The following is a 26664-nucleotide window of genomic DNA, read 5'->3' as shown; positions in this document are numbered from 1 at the left end:
AAGCCCGTCCGCCAGCCAAGTTGTGGGCGTTCGTCAAGGGAACCGGAGTGTTGATAGCAGCGTCGCGTCTCCCTGCTTCTTAATATCACCCCCTCCGTAACGGCTCAGAGGTAGCTCGCTGCCCAGTCCAGCCAGGTGAAGAGTCATGCCTGTGCGCTGGAAGGTGAGAAGAGGCCGCTTGCCACCGTATTTTCTCATCAGGAACCCCCTCCTCATTGACACCCCCCCTCACTTGTGGCAATTTGGTACCGCCCGCTGTGGCTGCCTCAGTTTGGTAGGGAGCGCCCATTGTGTTGTGCGGGGGGATTTCCATTTTGCAAAATAGGAACAAGGCCCTAGAATTAATAGAATTTACAAACCCTCCGGGGCCATTTGGTACTGCCCGCTGTGGCTCCGACAGTGTCGTAAGGAGCGCCCATTGTGTTGTGCGTGGGGGGATTCCATTCTATGCTAGAGGAACAGGGCCCTAGAATGAATGGTATTACAGCACGTCCGCTATTTTTCTTTGAGGCTGTCAATCAATGCGTGGGCATCCTGTGGCATCAGCTTGAGTAGGAAATTGGGATGGTTTATGGATCTGGGTTCTCGCAAAGCTGGATAAACGGCAATGATGGTCTTGAAGCGTTGTTAGTAGAGCAGACTCTCAAAGTAACAGAGCTGTGCTACATTAAGTTAGATTCATCACTATTTGCTGTTAATTATTTTACTTCAATATTAATGTCAAGTCAAAACAGAGGTTGGGTTGCTGTGAGTTTTCCGGGCCGTATGGCCATGTTCCAGAAGCATTCTCTCTTGACGTTTTGCCCACATCTGTGGCAGGCATCCTCAGAGGTGGTGGGATCTGTTGGAAACTCGGAAAGTGGGGCTTATATACCTGTGAAATGTCCAGAGAGGGAGAAAGAACTTTTGTTTGTTTGATGCAAATGTGAATGTTGCAATTGATCGCCTTGATTAGTATTGAATAGCCTTGCAGCCTCAAAGCCTGGCTGCTTTAGGACAGTGCATAAAGAACAACACTCTGAGAACAGGGGAATGCCAGACATGAGACAGTCAGGGTCAGCTAACATCTCCCAACAGGGGATTTCCTCAGGCAGGAAGCAGCCAGGCTTTGAATCTGCAAGGCTATTAAATGCTAATCAAGGTGATTAATTGCAACATTCACACTTGCCTCAAACAGACAAGAGTTATTTCTCCCAACTTGGATTTTCCACAGATATATAAACCCCACTTGCTTAGTTTTCTAACAGACCTCACACCTCTGAGGATGCCTGCTATAGATGTGGGTAATGCTTCTGGCACGTGGCCATACTCACAGCAACTCAGTGATTCCAGCCACGAAAGCTTTCAACAACACAGTCAAAACAAAGATTATGGTATGTTATAGTATGAGATATAGTACATTATTTAGGCCTATTTTTAATAGCAACTCTGGGGCTGGATCTACAATGCCATACAATGCAGTTCAACTGCATTATATGGCAGTCCAGGCCCCTTCTACACAGCCATATTACCCAGATTATCAAAGCTTTGAACTGGATAATATTAGTTTAATCCAGTTCAAAGCAGATAATCTGGATTTATATGGCAGCTGAATAAAATCCCACATTTTCTTTGAACTGGAATGTAGGGCAGTGTGGACTGGGGTCCTTTCCACACAGCAGAATAAAATCCCACATTATCCACTTTGAACTATAATATATGGCAGTGTGGACTCAGATAACCCAGTTCAGAGCGAATATTGTGGGATTTTCTGCCTTGATATTCTGGGTTATATGGCTGCGTAGAAAGGCCCATAGATTTGGCCTCAAGCAACAGAATTTATCCAACATCCAGAATGCAAGTAGCCAGAACGACTATTAAGAGAAAGAAATTAAAATCAATTTTAGAAAAAATGTAGTTTACATTTGTCATTATTTACCTCAAGTTGTTTTTCATTACTGTATTTCAATGTTAATATTGTTGGAGATAGCAGCCTTCTCAAGCCTCCTCTATCCAATGTTTTGTCTGTCTCTAATGTGTTGGTTTATTGTTTTCTTAGTTCTGTGTACTTAAAGCAGTGGGAGGGGTGGCAGACCATGTGACTGGTTCAGTAACTGTTTAGAATGCGATTTAAAAAAAAAGGATGACAGAAGTCAGTTGAGGCTTGAGTCTGTTTGAGCACAGATGCCAGTGTTAGAAGTTAGAAGTCAGTTGAGGCTTGAGTTTCTTGGAAGTAGACTGTTATGAAAGAGGGCTATACAGAGCAATATAGTTTTAAAGGGACTGTTAAAGACTATAAGTTAAAGATACGAATTGAAACATTTTAAAACGTAACCTGACAAGAAATGTACTTGTATATTTAAATACATGAAGTTGTGAGTAAAAGAAAAAAGAAGTCTACTTGAATTTTGTCTGCTGAGAGCATCGAATAGAAAAGATAATTGCATGCTCAGTGATCTTCTATTATCCAATCAACTAAAGGGACACTCCTGAAATTCTGCTACCCAATGGGTTATGATCCTAACAGGTCATAATCTAATTGCTCAATAAATATCAAGTCAATGCAAAGTATATGGTATAGTGTAGTGTGAGATATGGTATTACTTACACCTATTGTTAATATAACTGTCAAGCAACCAGAAATTACATTTGTTCACCAAGCCCCATGGAAGTCTACTGAAGATTTATTTGGTTCTCAGTAAAGAAAAAAGAATACACAGAGGCTGCAGTGGATGTGTTCTACACCCACAGGAATTCTAATCACAAAGGAATTCTTGGTTCATCCTTTGTCTGCCAGAAGTATTATAAATGATGTAAAATGAAATGGTTAATGGGACCATATTCATGAGAGTATAGGCATCTCCACTCCCTTGAAAAGAAGCAGTTGAGGACACTTTATTATAGGGAAACATTATGTGTGATGTGTAAATGTGTCTAACCCTGCACATAAGTGATTAGATTGCCAGTCCCCAGCTCCATACCTGTGGCTGCTTTTCTTTTTTTTAAAATCCAGAGATCTGCTGTGGATCTCCTAGTGCACGATGACTGTCCCTTTAGTAGCATAGAAATCCAACATGGTTTGAGCGTTGGATTAGAACTGGAAGACCAGGGTTTCAATCCCTGCTTAACCATGAAACCCATTGGATGATCTTACACAATCCTTATTCCCCCAGGGTGAATTTCCATCACAGGCTTAATACAGTTTGACACCACTTTTATTGCTGTGGATCAGTGCCATGGAATTCTAGGAGTTGTAGACTAGTGAGACACTAGCACTCTTGAGCAGAGAAGACTACAACTACAGCTCCCATGTTTCCATAACATTGAGCCATGACAGTTAAAGTGGTGTCAAACTGTATTAATTCTACAGTGTAGATGCACCCTCAGTCTTAGAGGAAGGCAAATATCTTTAAATCAAGCTGCCAAGAAAACCCTATCATGGGTATGCCTTAGGGTTGTAATAGGTCAGAAATGACTAGAAGGCACACAACAACTTAATGGTATCTTTAAAACATTTTTTTAAATTATTGTTCCTGCCAATTTTTCTAGGACTATTTACAACCCATAAACAAAATAAATATGGGCTCTGAACTCTGAAAAGATTGTGTTGTCAAAGGTTTTCTTGGCCGAAATTACTGGGTTGCTGTGAGTTTTCCGGGCTGTATGGCTGTGTTCCAGAAGCATTTTGTTCATTTTCACAGTTTCCTCCTTTCTGTTGAAATTGTCCACATGCTTGTGGATTTCAATGGCTTATCTGTGTAGTCTGACAGGGTGGTTGTCAGAGTGTCAGCATTTCTCAAATAATGTGCTGTGTCCAGGTTAGTAGCATATAATCTGGCTACCAGTATTAAAAAAACCCTCTAAAATCAGGACAGTAAATAAAGAACAACACTCAGAGAACAGGGTAATTCCAGACAGAAAACAATCAAGGCTAGCTAACACCTCCTAACAGAGGATTCCCCCAGGCAAGAAGCAGCCAGGCTTTGAAGCTGCAGGGCCATTCAGTGCTAATCAAGCTAGCCAATTGCAATATTCACACTTGCCTCAAACAGACAAGAGTTCTTTCTCCCACCCTGGACCTTCCATAGATACATAAACCCCACTTACCTAGTTTCCAGCGGACCTCACAACCTTTGAGGATGCCTGCCATAGATGTGGGCAAAATGTCAGGAGATAATGCTTCTGGAACATGGCCACACAGCCTGGAAGCTCACAGCAATCTTCTGAAATAATTATTTTATGATCTCTGTAGATATAAATTTAAGCTCTGTGGGAGCTGTGTTGGAATGTGGCATCAATCGCTGTTGCCTGTTTTTACCTTGTTCTAGGGACTGAGTGAATACAAGAGAAGTTTCAAATGGAGGAAGCCAGATAAATCTAAGCCTTGTAGCCCTATACTTGAGGAAAAGTGCCAATGGGCTGGACTTCGGTCAGATGAGTTTGGTAAGCCAAATTAGTTACGTTTTTCTCTGTCTGTATTTTTTTTTAAAAAGAAAACAGTTATTATAAGTATTGAAATTTTATGTGGTATCTATAAAGTGTTTTCTTTTAGCAGCTAGTTATCAGAATATTGAGACTTAATTTATGTGTTCAAGTGGCAGCCATTTCTAAGTATTTAATACCAGTAGGTTCTTCTTAGCTGTGTTTCCAAAATAAGATGGGAATTTCTTGTATGAAGTGTCCCTTTACACCAGTGATTCACAACCTTTGGGCCTCCAGGTGTTTTGGACTTCAACTCCCAGAAATCCCAGCCATCTTATCAGCTATTAGGAATGGTGGGAACTGAAGTCCAAAAACCTGGAGGCTCAAAGGTTGGGAACCACTGCTTTACACATTCTTTTTAAAGCTGTACTTATCTACTGCAGGGAAAGATCAGAAAGCCATGAGAGTTAGAGACCCATACAGAATCTTCAGGAAACACTGATCTAAAGTTTTATATTTTACAGGAATCTCAAGAGAACCAAAGTTTCTTTCCAAAAGAAGAGTGCCTTATCATAATACACAGGTTTCAAAATCCTTTGAGTGGAATGGGGGAAATGATTCGGAGAAAGATACAGCAGAACCTGAACTTCACCTGTCACTGGAGTCGCATAGCAGTGAGAGCAGAGATGATACAACTCAGGAAAAAATCAAAACACCTGATGCACCCAGAATTCCTGAAAAATTGCATTCCAGTTCTCCTGGTTCTAGATCTGAATTAGCAGTAGCTCTTGCAAAAAGCAAGAGGTCACCACCCATAACTCCAGTGAAAGAAAAAAGGACAATAACACCTACCGAAAAAGACTTAGAAAAAATAAATAAAGGGGTAAGAAATTCTTTAAATGATTTAAATTTTGATTTTGATTTATTGTGTCAGAAGTAAATTGAGAATACAGTTATAATGCATAGAAAAACCACAAACTTGGCATTACACTAAATTTCCTTCGACCAGAAGCTGGCTACTTTGAGTGCCTCTGGTGTCACTATAAGAAGGTCCTCCATTGTGCATGTGGCAGGGCTTAGGCTGCATTGTAGTAAGTGGTCTGTGGTTTGCTCTTCACACTCACATGTCATGAACTCCACTTTGTAGCCCCATTTCTTAAGTTTAGCTCTGCATCTCATGGTGCCAAAACACAGTCTGTTCAGTGCCTTCCAAGCCGGGGGGGGGGGGGGGAGTTTCTCATCTGGTATCAGCCACTGATTGAGGTTCCGGGTTTTGACCTACCACTTTTGAATTCTCACTTGCTGAGGTATTTCTGTGAGTATCTCTAGATCTTAGGAAGTTGTTTCTTGATTTAAGGTGTTGGCTTTCTGCCTGATATCTGAACAGAGGGTGGGCCGGAGATGTCACTGCCTTGGTCTTTTCATTACAGGATGCTATTTCCTGACGGATGTCAGGTGGTGCAATACCGGCTAAACAGTATAATTTTTCCAGTGGTGTTGGTGTAGACATCCTATAATAATGCAGCATGTCTCATTAAGAGCCCCATCCAGTGTTTTAATGTGGCAAGATGTATTCCACGCTGGGCATGCATATTCAGTAGCAGAGTAGCAAAGTGTAGAGGCAGATGTCTTCACTGTGTCTGGTTGTGATCCCCAAGTTGTGCCATTCAGCTTTCGTATGATATTATTTCTAGCACCCACTTTTTGCTTGATATTCAAGCAGTGCTCCTTGTAAGTCAAAGCATGGTCCAGAGTGACTCCCAGGTATTTTGGTGTGCTGCAATGCTCCGATGGGATTCTCTCCCACCCAAGTAATCCTCGAGATGCTTTTCTGTTCTTAAGATAAAAAGCACACAACTGGATTTTAGATGGATTAGGAATCAGCTGTTTTTCCCTGTAATAGGCAGTAAGAGCACCTGAAGCTTCAGAGAGCTTCTGTTCAACCATTTCAAAGCTCCCTGCTTGAGCAGTGATGGCACAATCGTCAACATAGATGAAACTCTCTGTCCCTTCTGGCAGTGGCTTATCATTTCTGTAAACGTTAAACATTCATGGAGCAAGCATGCTCCCCTGAGGCAGGCCGCTCAATTTTGATGATCCAGGTAAAAACATATTTTCTTATAATATCAATCAAAGTGTTTTTAGTGCGCAATTTTTGAAAAAAATGCTTTTTTACTATATATTTTAACGCATTAAGGGAAGCCATAGGAGTCATCTGGCCTTCTTTCTGCAGTAGGATGGAGGAAACGGGGCTAGGCTACCGTTATCTGTTGCCTTCATTAATAGCCTGCAAATAAGTGTTCTTGATAATATTAAGCCGCTGATCTATTATTAAGTCACTGGCATACGATAAGATGCAACTTGTTCATAAATTTATTATCAATATCTATTGATAGCTCAAAAGAGTTCTGCAGAGGAAAGCAGGTATGGATATTCCAAGGTCATGTAGCTTCCCCAGAAGTTCTGAGTATCAGCGGCAGTTTGTTTGGAAAACTCCACAAAAGTTGTCTCCAGTACTTGCAGCAGACAAGGTAACCTTCAAAGGATCCAAAAATAACTCAATTTTTTAAAGAAAAAGATTGGCCTATGCATGTTTGTTTAAAGAAAAAGCTTATTCCATACATGTTTATGTAAAAATAATCTTGATTGGATTCAGTGAACTTTTTCTCTTTACGTTTGAGTAGGAATTACTTGTTTGTGAAATAATGCAGCTGTATGTACAACTACAAACTTGTATTGTTTTTCTAGGAAGGAATTCTCATTGTGGAGGTGTAATAACTGCATAATTGATACATGAAGTTATAATGAACAAAATGTTATACTAGTAATTATTTTGTTGCTTATTTATATTTATGTTACTTGTGTTTTATGTAATGTTGTGGATTTATTGTTTATATGTTAGGTGGGTGGATTGATGGTTTTTTGTATCATGTAGTGTCTTTTTATTTTTGTATGCTGCTTTGAGTCCCACCCGTGTGAGACAAGCGGGATAAAAGTAAATAATAATAATGATAATAATAATAGTCAAATAATTACTTTATAGTTCTGTTCAATTTTTTTTACTAGATGTAATCCAGAAGGCTAGAGTTTATAGTTATTGAACATGGTTCATATTTTCTCTATTGTATCAGTCCCATATTATCTGTGATTTTTAAAAGCAGTGGAACACTGTTGGTAACTACATACTAGACTTAAGCATTAAGTCCCACTGATTTCAGTGGAAGACTTAATTTAAAAACCACCATATTAATATGTACATTTTCTAAATTTAAGTTTATTCACAGTACAAGTCCTTCCATTCCTCCATTTAAATCTCCTGTCATTATCCCTGAAACTGAATATGAAAGGAGTTTTAAAGCTTCATCACCTGCAAAAGAAGAGAAGCAGCAAAACTCCTTGGAAGAGAGGGAACGTCCTGCCGCTGAACCTGTAGAAGCCTCCTCTGGAGAAAAGGTATCATTGTATTGCACTTAAAGATTTGTTTACTTTGGTGAATATCAATATCTAATTGAAATGTGTTTTGTTGAAAAAAGCTAATAAAGGTTTACTGTCATTTTGCCTCAGTGTGAGAAGACAGAAGTATTTTCAAAGGCTACAGAAGATCCATCAAAGCAAAGCAAATCGGAAAAAAAGCAAAAACAGCCAAAGCAAAAACACAAGCCTCTCTGTTTACACAGAAGTTTTAGGTAATTTCAGTATATTTTAGAATTCATGTTGCATTCAGTCATTGTCTTGTTTTGAAATTGTGTATATAAAATCATGCCCATTGCTAAAGGTAATTTGTATCCTAGTTATACTTACTTGGGGTAAAACTGAGTTTGGAAATATTTTCAAGAAGCATTTGGTGCCTGACTACTTCTTACATTGTACAGTAAACATGAACTAAATATTGCTAATTTTGGACTTGGAATACATAAAGTCGTTTAATAAAGGTGAGTACATCTCAGAAAAAACTGAATACTTGTTTGTTCTGTGGCTTGAATTCAAGGCCTGCACTAGTTGAAGGAGCTTACAGACTGGATGATGTGATCTTGTTGGGGTTGAGATCTGTCTTTTTTTCAAAAAGAGGTTATTTCCTATTCACGATGTATACATACTCTTTCTCTTTAGCTATGTTTTCCCCACCATTTTGCCTGAATGCATATCTTACATGATTAGAAAAATTATTTAGGATATGATTGACGGCAAATCAGTGATGATAGAAATCCAGAATAATTGCAGAGCAGTATTTGTTTCACTCCTCAACCATCTTTCTTTTCCTAGAAAAATGAACACAGAATACAGATCAAATTTCTTGTCTCCGGCAAAATACTTGTATAAAGATGGAGCTTGGATACGTATCAAGAGAAATATGCCTGATCAAGTGAGTATGTTTTTAACTGCTTCCAGCAATACTTATTTGAAAGCCCTAAAGTTGTATTCACTTTCATCGTTATCTTTCTTGGAATTGCACTTTTCAGATTTGTGTTGGTCAAAGGTGATTCAGCCTATAATTGCTAAAACATTTGCTTCTGCATCCTTTACCAAAGTGCCCTTGTTGTATACTTTTGAATTCCATAGAGGTAAAATTTCATAATGTATAATAGTGATGCTTTTTTAATGGAGTGTCTCAACTTTCTTGAGAATAAGAACATTTAATATTTACATATTCTTTAATCACCTTTCTTCATGTTTTAAAACATGGAATACTTAGTTGCATGGTCATTTCCTTCCTTTCTCCTTACCTTCTTTCTTAGAAAAGTTATATGCCATATCTATGCGTTTCGATCCTTTGCTTGACATTAGATGTAGCTCTAGATATCTCAAACTCTTCTGTGAAATCTTAATTGGATATTGTACTCACAAAAGTTTCAGTTTTTGTCTCTTGAAATTTTTTCTTATTCTTATGAGTAGAGACATTTCACTAGTTTGAGCCAGCATTGGGTAAAAACTATTGATGCTGAGTGTGTGAGTGGTTTAAGTATTAGAATCTGTTACACTATGACTCTGGAGACCAGATTTTGAATTCCCTCTCAGTCATGGAAACACACTGGATGGCTTTGGGCAAGTCATGCTCATTTAGCTTGAGATCAAGACAAATGCAGACTCTTTATGAGTAACTCTTGCAAGCAGGCCCAGTGATAGCTTCACCTTCGGGCTGCCGTAAGTCATAAATGTCCAGAAGGCACACAACAACATCTCTCATCTCTCATGAAAATGTTAGCAATAATAAAAATCAGTCTGAATCAAAACAGGATCTTGGAATCACTTCACTCAGTATTGAAGGATGGTAAATGAGTCTTCCACATAGAAAGGGAACACGCTACCATAATTTTTCAGTTTTTTTCTCACCCACCTACCTGAATGTCCTCTCTTTATTCAACAATTATACTGAAAAAGCAGTCTGTTTTTCAGTCATCCCTTTACATGTTGTTTAGGTAACTTTGTTTTCCTTGGGACTCCATTTCTGCAACTCTATAAGGTTTAGTAGTTGATATGCGTTGGCCAAATTAAATTTCTTTCGAGTTGTCTTTACTATTACTTGTGTCTTTTTATATGTCATTTAACTATGGAAGATTGGATATTCTGCAGTGTGAACTCTTAGTACACTACAATAACTCTCAGTCCTTTGCAAATGTACCAAATTTTTCATCCCTTGTTTATTCAGATACCATGTACCACTTGTGGTAGGATAGTTATAATATGATACCACAGGAAATTGGTGTGGAGCAACATACTTAAACTGTGCAGCTCTTCCTGCATTTGATCTCCAAAATGGCTGTTTTCTTAGAATTCAAATTTCTGCTGATGTTTTCCAGAATTATTTCCCTCAACCCAGATCCTAACTGTATATCTTGATTCCTACTGTTTTGGTCATTATGACTGAAAAGTAAGCTAAATGTAATTATTGTATTTTAAAGAATATGGTTCCACCACAAAGTATGAAGTAATTGCACAGAACATCTGTCTGACAACTGCTTCTGTCCACTCTGAAATTGACTTTGACTTTGCTATGATATCTACAAAATAGCTTCTGTTAGTGAGAAGCGAAAACTATTTCAGTGCTTGTCTGAAAGCAGATCATATCAAAAATAATAATATGCTTTGCAAAGTGCTCCTCCCCACTTTAGTTTTAGGATAAATTCACATGACATTAGACCAGGAGTTCTCAAAGTTCATTCATTATTTAGATCCTGACACCCCCCCCCCCCCCAAATACTGAGACTTGAGATGGTTTACAGAAATTAAAACAATTAAAATTGAAAACATATATAAAATCGTAGCAGTGCATGTGTGCTTGTGTTTGCTTGCTGCCAGCCAGATTGGAAAAAAGTACTTGAAAAAGTACCCCAAATATATGAAGAACTTTATTGTCCTTTATTTTGCTGCTCTTTTAAAATATATGTGGTCCACATTTCTGACTAGATTAGTCCTTGTGACAGTTTGAAACAAGAACACGTAAAAATAATTATTTGGTTTACTTAATTTATGGAAGTCAGTTGTGCTCTATATCAGTACAAAGTGTCTGTCACTTGTGTAAGATCTGTGTGGCTTTGTACATGAATTCAGCAAACACAAACAATGTTTTTCTGAGTTCCCTGCAACTGAAAAAAGCAAGAATGGGATAGGTGTATTTATACCTTTATTGCCAATAAATGCCACAATTTCTTACTGGTCATGGGACAATATAGTCCATAGTGCTCTTCCCAGACATCTTTCATGTCAAGCAGAAAACAGAAGATTCTGCTGCAACTAAATACAGATAATCTTATTCAATAAAATATATAATCACAGGGCTTTAGCATCCTATTTGAAACTTTGTTTAGGTTGATGAATATGTCTGTCATTTGTACCTGGATTCAAAATTCGTAAGATGGCTGCCGTTCATCTTCCGGTCCCAATTCAAGGTGCAGACCATCAGTTATAAAGCCCTAAATGGTTTGGGACCCACCTACCTTCGTGACCGTATCTCCCACTATAAACCTGCCCGATCTCTCCGATCATCTGGGGAGGCCCTCCTTACGCCACTGCCTATATCCCAGGCCCGCCTTGTGGGTACTAGGGAGAGGGCCTTTTCTGCTGTGGCCCCTCGACTATGGAATTCACTGCCCACTGAGATTAGGCAAGCTCCCACTCTATTAGCTTTTTAAAAAGATTTAAAAACATGGCTCTTCCGCTGCGCTTTTGGAGAGTAACTGTTATTTATTCCTTTTCTTGCTCCTCTCCAACATCTTTCCTCTAGACGGTTCCACTTTCGTATAATAATAATAATAATAATAATAATAATAATAATAATACATTTATTCTTATATCCCGCCCCATCTCCCCGAGGGGACTCGGGGCGGCTCACAACAATAATAAAAACAGTGACAAATTACACATTGTAAAATCAAACATGAAAAGCAGTCATACAATCAATACATACATCACATGTTAAAAACAAGGAGATAAAACAGTTCTAGGCCGAAATAGAGGGCTTCTGTAGCTTCGTGGCAGAAGTACTCAGCAAGGTATCAATAATCATGGCAGAACACTCTCTAATTAAATTAAATGGGCAGACAAATCAACCCCCAAAAATTAGTCGTCGAAGGCCCTCTGGAAAAGCCAGGTTTTAAGGCTTTTTCGAAAGGCAAGGAGGGTGGGGGCCTGTCTAATCTCCTTCGGGAGTGAGTTCCAGAGGCGGGGGGCCACAGCAGAGAAGGCCCTCTCTCTCGTCCCCACCAGCCGCAACTGCGAAGGTGGTGGGAGCGAGAGGAGGGCCTCCCCCGAAGAGCGAAGAGATCGCAGGTTCATAGGAGGAGATGCGGCCTCTAAGGTAGGTGGGTCCCAAACCGTTTAGGGCTTTGTAGGTGATAACCTGCACCTTGAATTGGGCCCGGAAAACAAACGGCAGCCAGTGGAGCTCCTTAAACAGAGGTGTAGTTTGTCCCTGCTCCCCGTGGTCTCCATTCCCTTTATCTTTCTCACCCGAGTTTTTATCTTTGTATTCATGCGGCCGGCCCTGTTTTTACTGTTTCTTTGATTTGCGTTGTAGTGTATATTGTATATTATTACTTATTGTATTGTTAATTGCTCTATGTTATGTTATATTTATACTTGTTATATTGTTTGCTCTGGGCATGGCCCCATGTAAGCCGCCCCGAGTCCCCGTTGGGGAGATGGTGGCGGGGTATAAATAAAGTTTTATTATTATTATTATTATTATTATTATTATTATTATTATTATTATTATTAAGTGTTGTGAAATAGTTTATAATAACAAAATATGGTATTAGCTATAAGTAAAATCTATCATGTCTCTCCATACGGATTATGAGGAAAATGTGCTTTTTAATAATTTAATTTGCAAATAATTTTAAATTGTTTACTAACAATAGTACATAGCTTTCAGTAGTAAAGAGGCTAGACCTATGAGCCTTATCATTATTCTATAAACACTGAAAATTGGTAGTTTAATTTTTGCCTGCTGAATACAAAATGTGTATGGAACAACATAATTCTGCAAATGTCCCTGTGTATTGAAGTAAGACTGTTGATTAAGGAGACTTAGAAAAAGTCTAAAGGAGAATAAATTACGTTTTTGTAGTGTGATCTCTAGGAGATAGGATAACACCAGAATTCCAGTGGAACGAATTTGATTTTTTTATGCTCTGGTTTAATCAAATTTAGTAACATTATTAATAAAAAAGTAAATATTGTTTATTTCTGTATCCTCTCCTTAGGAGTCTCAAAACACTCTAAATACCATGTGGTATATGGAGGTTGGTCACATCTCAATTCTTCCTACTTGGAGCAATTACAGAATTTATGAGCCTTCAAAAAGAAATGCAATGTAGTGCTAAGCAGATGCATAGCCACTGTCTTTTTTGTGCTCGCTGAATAATTCATTTGCAGCTGTGCTTTGTCTTCAGTGTTCAAAATGCATGCTTGCTTTAAAAAAATAGTAAAAAACTGTTATTTGTACTTGATTTTCCTGTGCATTCATAGTATTAGTGCTGTGATTGGTCATGCATTCATTGTGACACACTGCTCTGCACTTTTAATTGTGGCTGCTGACTAATATTGTGTAAATATTATTGATGAAAAGGGATTCAAACTCTGTGAAAACCTTGTGAAACTTTCATACCCAGGTGAAAGAACTTCGAGAAAAAGCAGAGGCATACAGGCAAAGAGTGCGAGGAACTCATTTCTCCAGAGATCACTTGAATCAGATTTTATCAGAGAACAACAAGCTTTGGGATCTGTCCTCCAATTCCAGTGTGGAAGATGTCATTAGCAACAATGTCAGAGCTCTAGATCTTGCAGGGTAAGGGCTTCTGTGTGGAAGGTAGGCTTGGGCCTGAATCAGTTTGAATGAAAATGATTTGTAATATTTAGTGGTCCATTTTATATAATATCCGAAAACAGAATGGGGAGGAGGGAGCCGCAAAGCTCGGCAAAACGAGTGTCCTTTTGGAAAGTTTCCTAGGCTCCTCCTCTAGAGGGAACTTGCTTTCCCAGCAGTACTTGCATAGGGCAAGCATTGAAAAGTCCCTGAGCATGATGGGAGTTGAAGTTTTTTCTGTCTCTCTGTTTCTCAGACAATAAAAAACCTGGTTGTGTCCATGGCTGAGAATCAACACAACCAGCGACTACAATTCCCAGAACCCTCTCTTGCGGTTTGTCTTATTTTTACAAATGTTATGATTTAAACTTGTAATAATTCTAAAAAATCAGTAGATTGTTTAATTGTTTTGAAACTTGGCAGGCCTACAGTTGTAAATGGAGTCTAAAACCGAGGTAGGTGTTATGCAGATAGGCCTTAAAATGGCTGAGCCTTTAAAGTTTCCCATTGTAGCCAATGGGCCGAACCTTTGCCGAATGAAAATGGCAACACTCCTCCCCATTTGAGTAACTTCCTAGTAAACAGAATGAGGGGTCAGCCGACAATGGATCCTGAAACAGCATGCCTTTTGGCTGAATTGCACTCCTCTAATGGAAGGAACAAGGGTGTAATGTGATAGTTCTAGAAGTGAAACACTGTTCTAGTTCCTCTTGCTTTACAATTAAGGCCACAAATCTTCCCTGTAAGGTTAGCTAAGGCTGTTCTTTCAATTATGTTACAAAAATCAGCTTTGGCATAAAATCCTCTTTTCTTCCTACTTGCATAGCATTCGTGTACCAAATGGATCAGCATAGTATGAGAGCCCATTTTGGTTAACTTTTTGATTTCTGTCAATTCAGAATTGCTATGGGCAATATCAATAACAGAAATAAAATTTGATGGGTTTACTTGCAAAATGAAGTCCTTGAAAGTGCAATATATGGTAATACAAATCTATTTAGAGCTAGGAATGTTTCGTTTCAGTGGAACCTAGAATTGTGCTTGTAGTGATTCAGTAGAATTGAATGCTCAGCTCTTGGTAGCAATTATAATAATGATCTTTATTTGTACCCTGCCAATTGAACGTTGAGCATGAAATGTGTTTTTGCAAGCAGCTGTACTGTTAATGTTCCAAGAAAAAAATTATAGAGTGAAAGATACATCCAGCAGTGGAATATACAGATCTTCAAATATCCAGGCCTGTATGCTTAGCATTGTTTCTTCCTGTAGGTTTAGGTAGCATGCAGTTTTTTCTTGCAGTTCTCTGGACTGGATGGAAGTTTCTAGTGGCTACATAGAGCAGAGCTTCTTAGTCTTTTTTCCCACTTGCGGCTTCTTTTTGCCTGGGAAATTTTTAATAATAAATTAGCATTTGCAAGGCTAACCAGACTGATTTCTTTTTTTATGAACTTGGGCTGAAACATTTTCTGCAAACTTCATTGTAAACTAACAAATTTGTGTAAAAGGGTAGCGTTCAGAAAGCTTTTGCCAATTTTTGTGACCCCAACATTGACCTAAGGGGACAAAATTTGGGGTTGGAAACCACAGTTAAAGAAGAAGCGAAATAGTAAGCAGTGGTTCTCAACCCAGATGTTTTGGCCTTCAACTCCCAGAAATCCTAACAGCTGGTAAACTGGCTGGGATTTCTGGGAGTTTTAGGCCTAAACGTCTGGGGACCCACAGGTTGAGAACCACTGACATAGAGGATAGAATCCACAGATTGTTTTGATAGATGCATCAAAAGATGTCCTCTGAGACTTGCCCAGTGGATTTCCTGACATTTTAAAAACCATTTTGCAGTTTTCTTCTGATCTCTGTTCTACTGAGCATTGACAGAGTTGGACACTATTTTTCTGGATATATTAAGATAATGGGCCTTAATGCAGCGTTTTTGGCTTTCTCTTTATGAAGGGTTCCTGAGGAAAAGCTCTCTCCAGGTCCGAAATTCATGCCACAACCGGAATTGTCTGCAGAGTTCCAGGAGAATAGCACTGGGAAATTAGGCATGTCAGATGCGGCCACTCTTCCAGTCAAGCGCCGTCTGGTTTGGGGCGAACCAGACAATGGTGAACAACTGGAACACCAGACACCAGTGTTAGGAGGAGGAGGAAACGACGAAGAAAAAGAAAACAAGCAGGAATCGGAAGACATTAAAGAACCAGATAAAAACTCAACCGGAAATGATCACCAGGGGTAAATATTTAAAAAGTCTTTTTCTTTTCTAACCCACACAGCTATAAAGTTACAGATATTATGTGCTGTTTCTATTAAGTAGGACAATGCGGGTTCCACTGCGTAATGGAGAAATATAATCAATTGGCACGAGTGAAGCTGAAGCCTAAAACGTCACATAAAGGTAGAACTGTATATTACTAATTAGCCGCAAGAGAAATTTCAGACAGAGCTATTCATTCAGAAACTGCCAGTTGCCTCTAGTTTCCAACCCCGATTCTTCAGGCATATGTAAACTACAGCTCTTGATCTGGATGCAGTCATGAACAAGTGGCTGTCTGTTGCTAGTCAAACAAAGCATGCCAGTGGTTGGTGTGGGGAGGTGTAATGCATGGGCATAATGCTTGTTCATAATAATAATAATAATAATAATAATAATAATAATAATAATAATAATAATTTTATTTGTTACCCACCTCTCCCTATGGCTCAAAGTAGGGCACAACACAGTTAGAACACATCACCATAAATAAAATACTGTACATTAAAGCACACCATCGCAAAACATATTTAAAATGCATAGTGCAAGGATTATAATACAATACGAATACATGTATTGAACTATGAACAGAATGTTAATTTAAAATGAAGTGTAGGAATAGGCAGTCCACACCTCTCTGAATGTTTTCTACTGCTGGTCCTATCACATTCAGTGAAGGATTAAGTAGTTATGAGAGTTGCATTTTAAAAAAATGTCATAAAACATCGCATTGCTTAACACCAATGTAAGGCTATGCTGTGTTTTGACACTTCACCAGAATCAGTACTGTATGGCATTTCAATGAATATGGGCATAAATCCAGCTTTTTTGTCAGTTAAAGGAAACGCATCAAAATCAATGCATACGTCGGTTTTATGTGAGTTCTGCTGGTTCAGTGTTTCCATTCTAAGCTTAGCTTAGCCTGCAGTATTAAAAAGCATTCAAATAAAGAATGAATAACCTTCCTGTTGTTTATCATTACGGAAATAAATGTATGTTTGGCTTTTCTGAAAATTTGATTGTACACTATTAGCTATGCTAAAAACCATGTAAGATCTCTGTAAGAAAACATCTGAAAATGGTAGTAATTTTTGAACTATGAAAATAAGGAGATAGGGCTTTGAGGTGTGCCTGGTGAAATGCTTCAAAACATATTTAATATTGTGTTGCAAAATGTGTTGCCTGGGGAGGAGGAGTTGGCACTAGCTTTGATTCCATATGCTAAATGTCACACACAAATGAATCATGATACTAAGATAGGAAATATTTTGAATAAAACGAGAATAGGAGATTTGGAAGATAACCAATATTACTGGAGGCTGAACTTTAACTTTACAAACATATACAATTGGCCCTATGTCATAATGGTGAAGGGGAGAAAGCTATTTTCAAGTTTGTAGGATCCATAAAAATTGCTGAATGATGGTTTTAATAATTTAGTTTGAATATGAAAACTGATTCTGTCTGTTAATGTTCTATTAAAATTCCAAAATAGTCCCCGCACAACAGTTTTGGAAACAAAAAACATCACAGAACTCAATGTTGCTTGATAACATTTTCAGAAATATTTTGTGATGTTCATTTTACTTTGTTGTCTTGTTTGTGTTCCAAAAGAGATACTTATTGTGGGGCAGTGGCTAATATATTGTGGAGGTGTAGTTAAATTGTCAAGATTATTAATAATTGGTAATTATGGTTCATTATAAGGTACCTTTTAAACAGTGTATATTTTTGTATGTTATGTCATAATTTTCAGGGAAAATGTAAATTCTCCAAGTGCTAATAGGGCAGACTGCTCTTCAGGCTCCTGTAGAGGAAGACTTACTACTCTAGAGCTAAAAGCACATGGTGGAGCCCAAAGAACGCATCTTGACCTGACAACACCAGCTACTGGTAAAATTGTATGATTTCAAAATAAATCTAAAAAACCCATAATGATTATGACTTGGAAATTTAGCCTAAACAGATTATGTGTTATACTCTCATTTAGGAGGTGCAATTTTAGTATCTCCTTCAAAAGTGAGGTCTTCATCTACTATGCAAATGAGAAAAGGATCTCCAGAGAAGATCTTGGCAAATAGTCAGATTTCAAGGGAAGATATAAAAAGAAAATCTAACATGGTAAGAGAGAACATGGTGCAGAGAACTTCAAATGCATTTTTAAAATTCAAATTATTTTAAACTTCTGCATTTTTACATTTACAGCGTGAAATCAGCTAATTTTCTAATGTTATGTACAGGTGAGACATAACATTAGAAAATTATGGTCCTGGAAGAAGTTATAATTTTATCAAATAGGAAATGACACAGTAGTAGTTCTTGAGAAATCATGGATGTCTATAATGTCTATAACAGTTTTCTAAATCTTGTACTATAAAGTTTGGTGTAACATATAGTGGAATGGTAAAGAAATTGTATGCATGTGAATAAGAAATCTGCATTCTTATATCTGCATTGGATATATTGCCATGCAATTGTTTATAGAAATATACAAAATATAAAGAAAAAATAATAAAGTGCAAATGTGGTTGGGAGGGGACACCCATTAATTACTGAGCATAGTTAGTAAACTTGGAATTAGAGTCTTCAAAACCCAGTTGTGTACAGAAAAATGGGATACTTTTGATGTAAAATTGATATTTACTGCAGATGTTGATGAAGAATAGAATGGAGTGTCCTGGAAAAGGACATTAATAGCATTGTGCACCTAAGCATTTTATTCTACATTTCAATATAATTTCTAAACTAATCATGTCTAACACATTATTAGATTGACATATACAGTAGAGTTTCGCTTATCCAACTTTCGCTTATCCAACATTCTGTATTATCCAACGCAGTCTGCCTTTTAGTAGTCAGTGTTTTTGTAGCCAATGTTTTCAATACATTGCCATGTTTTTGTGCTAAATTTGTAAATACAGTAATTACTACATAACATTACCATATATTGAAATGCTTTTTCTGTCGATTTGTTCCAAAACATGATGTTTTGGTGCTTAATTTGTAAAATCATAATGTAATTTGATATTTAATGGGTTTTTCCTTAATCCCTCCTTATTACCCAACATTTTCACTTATCCAATGTTCTGCTGGCCCGTTTATGTTGGATAAGCGAGATTCTACTGTACATTATTTGAGGAATGGGACAGCGTAACGCAGCAGGCTGCCCAGTATACACATACAGTTCAAAGGGAACATACATGTTTTTGTCTTGCATCATACAAAATCACTTGCAGGGTTTGTGGAGTCTGTCATCGAGAAACCAATTGCCACGAGTTGCTTCAGAGTAGATTGATAGTATTGTGTGTTAGATAGAGTATCCGGTATGAGCCCCAAGTCAAGAGGAAAGAAAAACAAATAGCCAGCCCAACAAAATATTTTTTTGTGTCTTGGTTTTTATGCCTGTTCTTTGGGGTTGTTTGGGGTAATGTTTCAAAAAAAAAAAGCACTGGATAGACCACATCAGCTCTAGTTTCTTCAATATGCTTATCATGACTTTCTATGGGCAAGCAGAGTGGAGTGTGGTATATGGGATGTATCTCAAAAGTGGAGGTGATAGGGGAAAACAGGTGCTATTTTTGGAATCAGCAGGTCAGATTTACCCAGAAATTGGTCTAATATTTGAGGCACCAAAATGCGTGTTGGCCAGTGATACGATTAATTGTTTCCCTTGTTACATTTGCAGAGCTAGTTTGGAGGTAGTCATGTGTGGAAGCCATCATTGTAATGTGATATTCTCATTCTGTTCTCTGAAAAGGACCTATAGAGTGTTTTGGGGTGGGGGTGGGGGACAGAGTATTCAATAACACTTGCACTACTTAGAATCATACTGTACAGACTGGCATCTCCTTTTCCTCTTGACATTCCCAGGATGGAAGTGAAGCTGTAACACCAAGTCATTTCCCTGCTGCTGGGCTGAAAACTGTGGATTCTTTGCCTTTGGGGAAATACCCGTGGCCTAAGCAAAAGGTTTCTAGTGCAAGAGTCTCTTCAACTTTGTTGTGTCCTGAGCAGTCGCCTGTTGTCCCTGGTGTCAAATCAGCTAGAGACCCTTTGTCGTATTGGAGCCCATCACGCCGCATTCAAGGAACTCTCAGGGACCCAGAATTTCAACATAATGGTTGGTTTGCTCTATACCACCTTCATATTTTTTTAAAAAAATGTATACATGTTCAAAATCACCTTTGTCTCATCTGGGTAACAACTGTTTCTGTCAGTACTATGAAAAGACAATATAATATCTCTTTGGGTTGCTGTGAGTTTTCCGGGTTGTATGACCATGTTCCAGAAGCATTCTCTCCTGATGTTTTGCCCACATCTATGGCAGGCATTCTCAGAGGTTGTGGGTGAAGCGTCAGGAGAGAATGCTTCTGGAACATGGCCATACAGCCTGGAAAACTCACAGCAACCCAGTGATTCCATCCGTGAAAGCCTTTGACAACTCATTAATATCTCTTTTATTTCACAATGTGGGTCAACATTAGCCAACCTCCCCCCCCAAAAGATAAAAACCCTTGCCTTTCTTAGATTAATCTTGGGCACATTTGTCAAATGCAAGATCCATGGGCTGAATCCGGCCCTCCATGCCATTCTGTGTGACCCTCCAGATGCTGGACTACAACTGTATTAATCATTAACCATCATGACTAGACCCGAGTTGTGATACAGTAACATCTGGAAGGCTGCAGTTTGTTCTGTTTAGTCAGGAGAGTGGGGTTTGAATTTGGATGCAAGGCTTGTGGATAGGATGTCTGATTACAATGTCCTTTGACCTTTCCCCAGCCTCAGAGCCACAGGTGCTGTTGGGTTGCAATTCTCATTATCCCCAGTCTGCATGGCGGATAATCCAAACTGATGGGAGTTGTCCTTCAATAACAACTGGGACTCAAACTGGTAAAAACTAAAGAGCACCAACCACAATGTAAATAAAAAAATTGGCCCTCTGTATCCATGGATTCTCTGTTCATGGAATCAATGGTCCTTTGAAGGCAACCATAAGATTGATGTGGCCCTCGATGAAAATGAATTTGACACCCATGATCTAAGGAGACTGCTTTCTTGAGAATTGCTGTAAATTAGTATGTTGGCTAATTCTGCCCTTAATTGAGATGTGAGTGTCAACTAGAAGACAATTGTTTAATCAGTAAAACTTTTGCAGAGTTCCTACTGATTCAAAGGGTATATTCCAGTTAGGATCAATGATCACAGTCCTCTGTGAATTTTAAGTTAAAAGTCTATATTGTTTTTGTGGATTACTTAAACACCTCTTGTCTATGTTGTTTCTTTTAGGAAATGTTGCAAGTTCCCGAAGGAGCTGGTTGCAGTTGCCACTTCAGGAAAGAAACTATCACAATGAAGGTATTTTCCCATCTTTTCCAGTTTTAGACAAATGATTTGCTTAGTAAAATTCAGATGCAATTTGAATAGTAATAATGTTTCATATTTCAGTTTCTGTCAGTGGGATATTCAAAAACAGTTGTAAAAATGAATACATCATATCTATTCATGCCAACAAAGACATATTGTACAAGATGCTAATATTTGGAGAATACTTCCTTTATGTATTTGGTATAGTTAAAACCAAAGGATTGCATTTATAATATCCTGCAAATATTTGACAGATGTCTGCATTTAGAATAATTGAATCCTAGAGTTGGAAGAGACTATAAAGGCCATCCAGTATAACCCCCAACCATGCAGGAAAAGCATAATCAAAGGATCCCTGACAGATGGCCATCCAGCCTTCGTTTTAAAGCCTTCAAGGAAGGTGCCCTCACTACACTCTGAGGCAGAGAGTTCCACTGCTGAACAGCTCTTATGGTCAGGAACTTCTTCCTAATGTTCAGGTGGAATAAGAAACAAACACACCGACAAAACGCACTCCTACATAGACACACACACACACAAACTCTGCAAACGAAGAAACAGACACAGGTCCAATTCTATGAACTTCAAACCCACAATTTGTTGGTTTTATACCTTATTATTCTACTCCATTTGACTGGTTATGTTTACAAGGTTATATTCAATATAATACTGTATATGAGAAAACAGAATGTGAACAGATTGTTTGGCGCGGAGGGATGGAAGTAGCAAAATGATATAATAAAGAAGAAGAAAAATCCAGAGTTCCTTAATGCCATAGGTTTAGAAAGAACAAGGAAGTCAGGGTCTACGCATTAGCCCTATATGTTATCATGAGAGACTGAAAGTGGAAAATCATAGATTATTAAAGCTTAGATTTGGTGTTTCTTTCCTTTAGCTGTGTTTGAGTATAAAGCTACACTACAGAGGGCCAATCTGTTGTCTGTAGATTACACACAGCCCTCAGCCATTCTGGATGTGACCTGAGGTGCCCCCTCCCCACTTTCTCCAGCTGATCCGTCACCAGTTGGGAAGTATGGATGAGGTCACTGTACTGGTATCATTATTAGCAATAGTGAAATTGGGATCTTGATCAGAAATGCTGCAGAATTCATGATTGGAACTTTAACCAAATGCAACTCCAACCCCAATGCAGGCAAAATTGCTAGTTAAGTAGTGAACTGCCCTGAGTCCCCTTCGGGGTTGAGAAGGATGGTATGTAAATATTGCAAATAAATAAAAATAATAAATAAGAAAGGCTTTTGACTTATTCTTTCCACAAATCCCAGAAGGCAACCATTAATGGTTCTTAACCTATGGGTCGCCAGGTGTTTTGGCCTACAACTCCCAGAAATCCCAGCCAGTTTACCAGCTGTTAGGATTTCTGGGAGCTGAATGCTTGGGGATGTGGGATGGGGAGCTGACTGAGAATTCCTATGGTAGAAGGAGGTTCAATGATCCCTATGGGCAAATCATTGTGAGTGCATTCTGTGGGAGAAAGAAACCTTAATATCAGCTCAGTGATCCCTGAAGGCATCAATACCATGGTCTCATTCTTTCCTGACCCTGACCATTTGTGCAGCTCTCAGTAGTTTCTAGAGGCACCAGTAGAGTAATTCCTGTTCTAAACCATGGATCTTTTGTTATGTAAACACATCAGAGAGCCTTGGGCTTGATTAATCTGCTCCTCAGATTTGATCAAAATTTGTGCATTTAAATAGTGTGAAATTAATGTGAATTACATTCAAACATTGCAATTAAATTCATTAATTAGGCTCCCAGGACTATTATAGCATGGACTGAGAATGGGAAAGTTGAGCAATGTTTTCCAAGTCAGTACAAGTGTGTACAAAATAGTGACTGTGTAGCAAACTTCTGAAACAAATCGGGCTCTATAGCAGGCATGGGCAAACTTCCACCCTCCAGGTGTTTTGGACTTCAACTTCCACAATTCCTAGCAGTCCAAAACACCTGGAGGCTGGAAGTTTGTCCATGCCTGCCGTATAGTGTGTGGGCAGTGCAAATTTCTTAGTAAAACAATTATACATGGTTGCAGAAATTATTTGAAATTCCCATTTCTTTAGCTTCGTTCTACTTCTTGAGACCAGAGATCAGTCATTGTTATTTTATCATATCATAACTATTGATGGTTTCTTTTTTTGAAAAAAACATTGTATCCATTGTTTTAACTGTAATTTGTGATAACTCATTTTTTGAGTCACTTTGGGTTGCACATTGGGAGAAAAGCAAGATATTAAATACACGATTACTGTATTACTATAGTATGGAAAACATTGCGGGCAACGAGGGAGAAAAAGCTAAGTTTTCACCTAATGATGCCAGTTTTAAATACATTCATTTCCTGTTTGAGATTTCAGTGGTGAGCCTTGGCCTCTCTCTGGGTGCGTATCTGCCCCCTGCAAGCTTGTCATTTTTACTCCAAATCCACTGTATATTCTTTTAAGCATTTACTGAAATATGACTCTCTGCTGTAGTTAGCTGTACTCCATGTGCCAGCAGTTTTCGCCATTCAGAATTCCCTGTAGGTCCATCTCTTCTTATGTATGTTTTTATGTTTGTATCTGTTACAATTATATACTACATGCAAGCTGGGTGCATCAAAGAGCATAGAAGTAAGATGTTCCTTGAAACACTTTTAGGTTTCCTAATCTAAATCATACCTTGGGAGAAGAAATGTTAATTATGCTTGTTATGCTCTTTCTAGAAGAAAAATTCTTACCAGTTTTCAATTTCTGTGCTAATAAGTTGTTATTAAATTACATTGTGACATACAGCCCAGAAAGTGACTGGAAACATACCTCACAAATATAGTGAATCCCTTGAAAATGTTCTTTAAATTCTAACTTCAGCATCCTTGTTTTGTCTCAACTAAATTTCCAGTGTAGAAAATATTACACATCGCTGCAACTCAAAGCATCTTTTATTTATATTTTGTATTACTAATATTGCAGCTCATGGAGTTGTTATTTGTTACCTTTACAGATGACGATGACCGTTTGTCTCAGCTGTCTGCTCGATCCGCTGCGTCTAGTTCTCTTGCATCTCAGGTTCTAGAACGAGCTCAGAGGAGGAAAGAGAACTTCTGGGGCAAAATGTGACACTGTACTGCTGTCTTTGTCAAGTATTTTATACAGGTTGAGGATACTTTAGCTGAAATGCTTGGGACCAGAAGTGTTTTGGATTTGTTTTATTGTATTTCTTGTATTTTAAAATATTATATACATAATGAGGTATTGTGGAGATGGGACCCATGTCTAAATACAAGATTTCATTTGTTTCATATACACTTTATACACAATATTTCAATATTTTTTTCATGAAACAAAGTTTGTATATATAGAGCCATTAAAAAAAAAAAGATGCCATGAATGGCCATCCATATGGACAATTTTGGATTTTGGAACATTTTGGATTTTTGGATAAGGTATGCTCAACCTGTGCTTATTTTAATACAAATTTTGAAAATGATTCTCAATTTTGCAAAGGAATTTGATTATAAAAAGTTAGTCATATAGGAGTCCCTTTACATTGGACAAACTGTGATAGTGCCCATACCAATAGTTCTTGAAACTGAACTCTACCTCAAAAAGTTGCAAAAAGCCATTTAAAAAATATTTTTACCTATAACAATTTTTCATTCCATATTCAACATGCAAGATTCAACATCACAGCCAAGTAAGAGAGCTATCTTAACCATCCTGCAATGTCACTCTATGCTATCCTCTTAGTAATTACTGATCTGCTCCACTCAGGATTTTCACTGGAGCCTTCTGCATTCCTTATGTTGGAAAAATGAGTGTTTTCTTCTGGCCCAGTACAACCTTGGCACTTCCTCAGGTCTACCAAGTGATTTATTCACTGGCACTTCATGGACGGACCTCATTTTGTTTGACTACAGTTTGGTTGTTCAGCTTCTGATAACAATAGTGTTGATGCAGATCCCATGGATCTCTCTTTGAGGTGTTTTGAGTTTTCATTATGAAAATACCATGCTATCTTTTGGGTTGCCCAGTCCTCTTCATCTATTAGTATTACGATATCCAAGTTAAATCTCATTCCATCAAACGACTGTCCCGGATATCTAAAGAATTTTGGACGTGAAGCCTCTGAACCATATGTTTAATCTTCCTTCTTATTTCACAGAATGATAAACTCTTGGCAATCTAATTTGCTCTTTTTAAAGCTTTCTGTTTCTGTCTCAATATAATTGTTGTGTTTTGTGCATATGATCACTATTAGGGTTCATAAAAATATCACTATTGATAAGGTTTGTTTTAAATCTTATACATAAGTATTACTACCATCATCACACACAAATTCCTTTTTAAGACTACGGAAATTGAAAGGACTGGTGACATCTTAATGTTCAAATGTGTTTGCATTTTTGCATGAGGGATGTCTAGGAACTTATTATTTCCCCCCACTGATTATCCACAGCATTTCATTAAGTAAGTGCAGTTTGTATGGAGTGATGGAATTTTTATTAATTGTTTTAAAAAAGAGATGTATAAAATTTAGTTTTGTATTTGTGTTTCAATAAAAAAAATGAGTTGTATTTTGGTATACAATAAATAGTTACATTCTTCCCTACATTTCAATACATACGTGAATCTGCTTTCTCCCAATGTGTATTACAATTTGAAGGCATATTTTTATACACTTAAATTGCCATGAACTGTACTATAAGGTTCAAATCTGACTGTACAGATGAAATTGTAGTCTTTAAATTAATCCAAGAGGTGCAGGTTACTACTTCTATTAGAGACTAGCTTGGGTATCTGCCGTTGCTTGGATTATTAGAAGTCATTTTTTTATTTAAAAAAATACATAAGGTTGTGATGTACTACAACTCACATCATGCCAGATTAGCTCCCTGAAACTTCATCAATACTTAAAGTTTGTCATGTTGGGCAAATTTGTTCTAGATGCATCATTGGTGGGGTTCAATATGCTCTCTGTCTGCAGGATGAATTACAACTCCCATCATGGTGGGTCAGTCCCATCAAATCCCTCGGGTACGTTCAGTTGGTCATGGGGGTTCTGTATGCCAAGTTAGGTCTAGGTTCATTATTGGTGGGGTTCGGAGTGCTCTTTGATTGCAGGTGAACTATAAATCCTAGTATCTACAACTAACAAATGTCAAGGCCAATTCCACCCCAAATTCACCAGTATTCAAATTTGGACATATTGGGTATTGCGTGCCAAATTTGGTGCAGATCCATTGTTATTAGCGTTCACAGTGCTCTCTGGATGTAGGTGAACTATAATTCCTATAAATGAAGGTGAATTTTCCCCAAAGCCCTCCTGTATTTTTTGTTGGTTA

The 26664-nt window shown here is 38.0% G+C and overlaps 1 protein-coding gene across 2 annotated transcripts; it reads left to right on the top strand.

Annotated features, from left to right (window-relative positions):
- Nucleotides 1-25896, top strand: mdm1 (Mdm1 nuclear protein). 2 transcript variants are annotated; one of them, XM_003224625.4, is made up of 15 exons: nt 1-163; nt 4308-4422; nt 4926-5284; nt 6798-6932; nt 7675-7854; nt 7966-8087; nt 8665-8764; nt 13104-13142; nt 13512-13687; nt 15656-15937; nt 17713-17849; nt 17947-18077; nt 19827-20076; nt 21246-21314; nt 24324-25896. In XM_003224625.4, the coding sequence occupies exons 1-15, from the start codon at nt 146-148 to the stop codon at nt 24437-24439; spliced, it is 2229 nt and encodes a 742-aa protein (XP_003224673.2). In that variant the 5' UTR covers nt 1-145; the 3' UTR covers nt 24440-25896. The 2 variants fall into 2 exon arrangements, with proteins under 2 accessions (XP_003224673.2, XP_008114801.2); XM_008116594.3 differs by lacking the exon at nt 13104-13142.
- The last annotated feature ends 768 nt before the right edge of the window (nt 25897-26664 follow it).

The sequence above is a fragment of the Anolis carolinensis genome, chromosome 5, assembly GCF_035594765.1.
Source record: "Anolis carolinensis isolate JA03-04 chromosome 5, rAnoCar3.1.pri, whole genome shotgun sequence".
Classification (NCBI taxonomy): Eukaryota; Metazoa; Chordata; class Lepidosauria; order Squamata; family Dactyloidae; genus Anolis; species Anolis carolinensis.
Note: the sequence above shows the minus strand (reverse complement) of the source record. Positions and strands in the feature narration are given on the sequence as shown.

Coding starts and splice junctions, on each gene's coding strand:
- mdm1 (XM_003224625.4), top strand. Junction 15,938..17,712: donor ACCGGAAATGATCACCAGGG/GTAAATATTTAA, acceptor CATAATTTTCAG/GGAAAATGTAAATTCTCCAA. Junction 20,077..21,245: donor CCCAGAATTTCAACATAATG/GTTGGTTTGCTC, acceptor TGTTTCTTTTAG/GAAATGTTGCAAGTTCCCGA.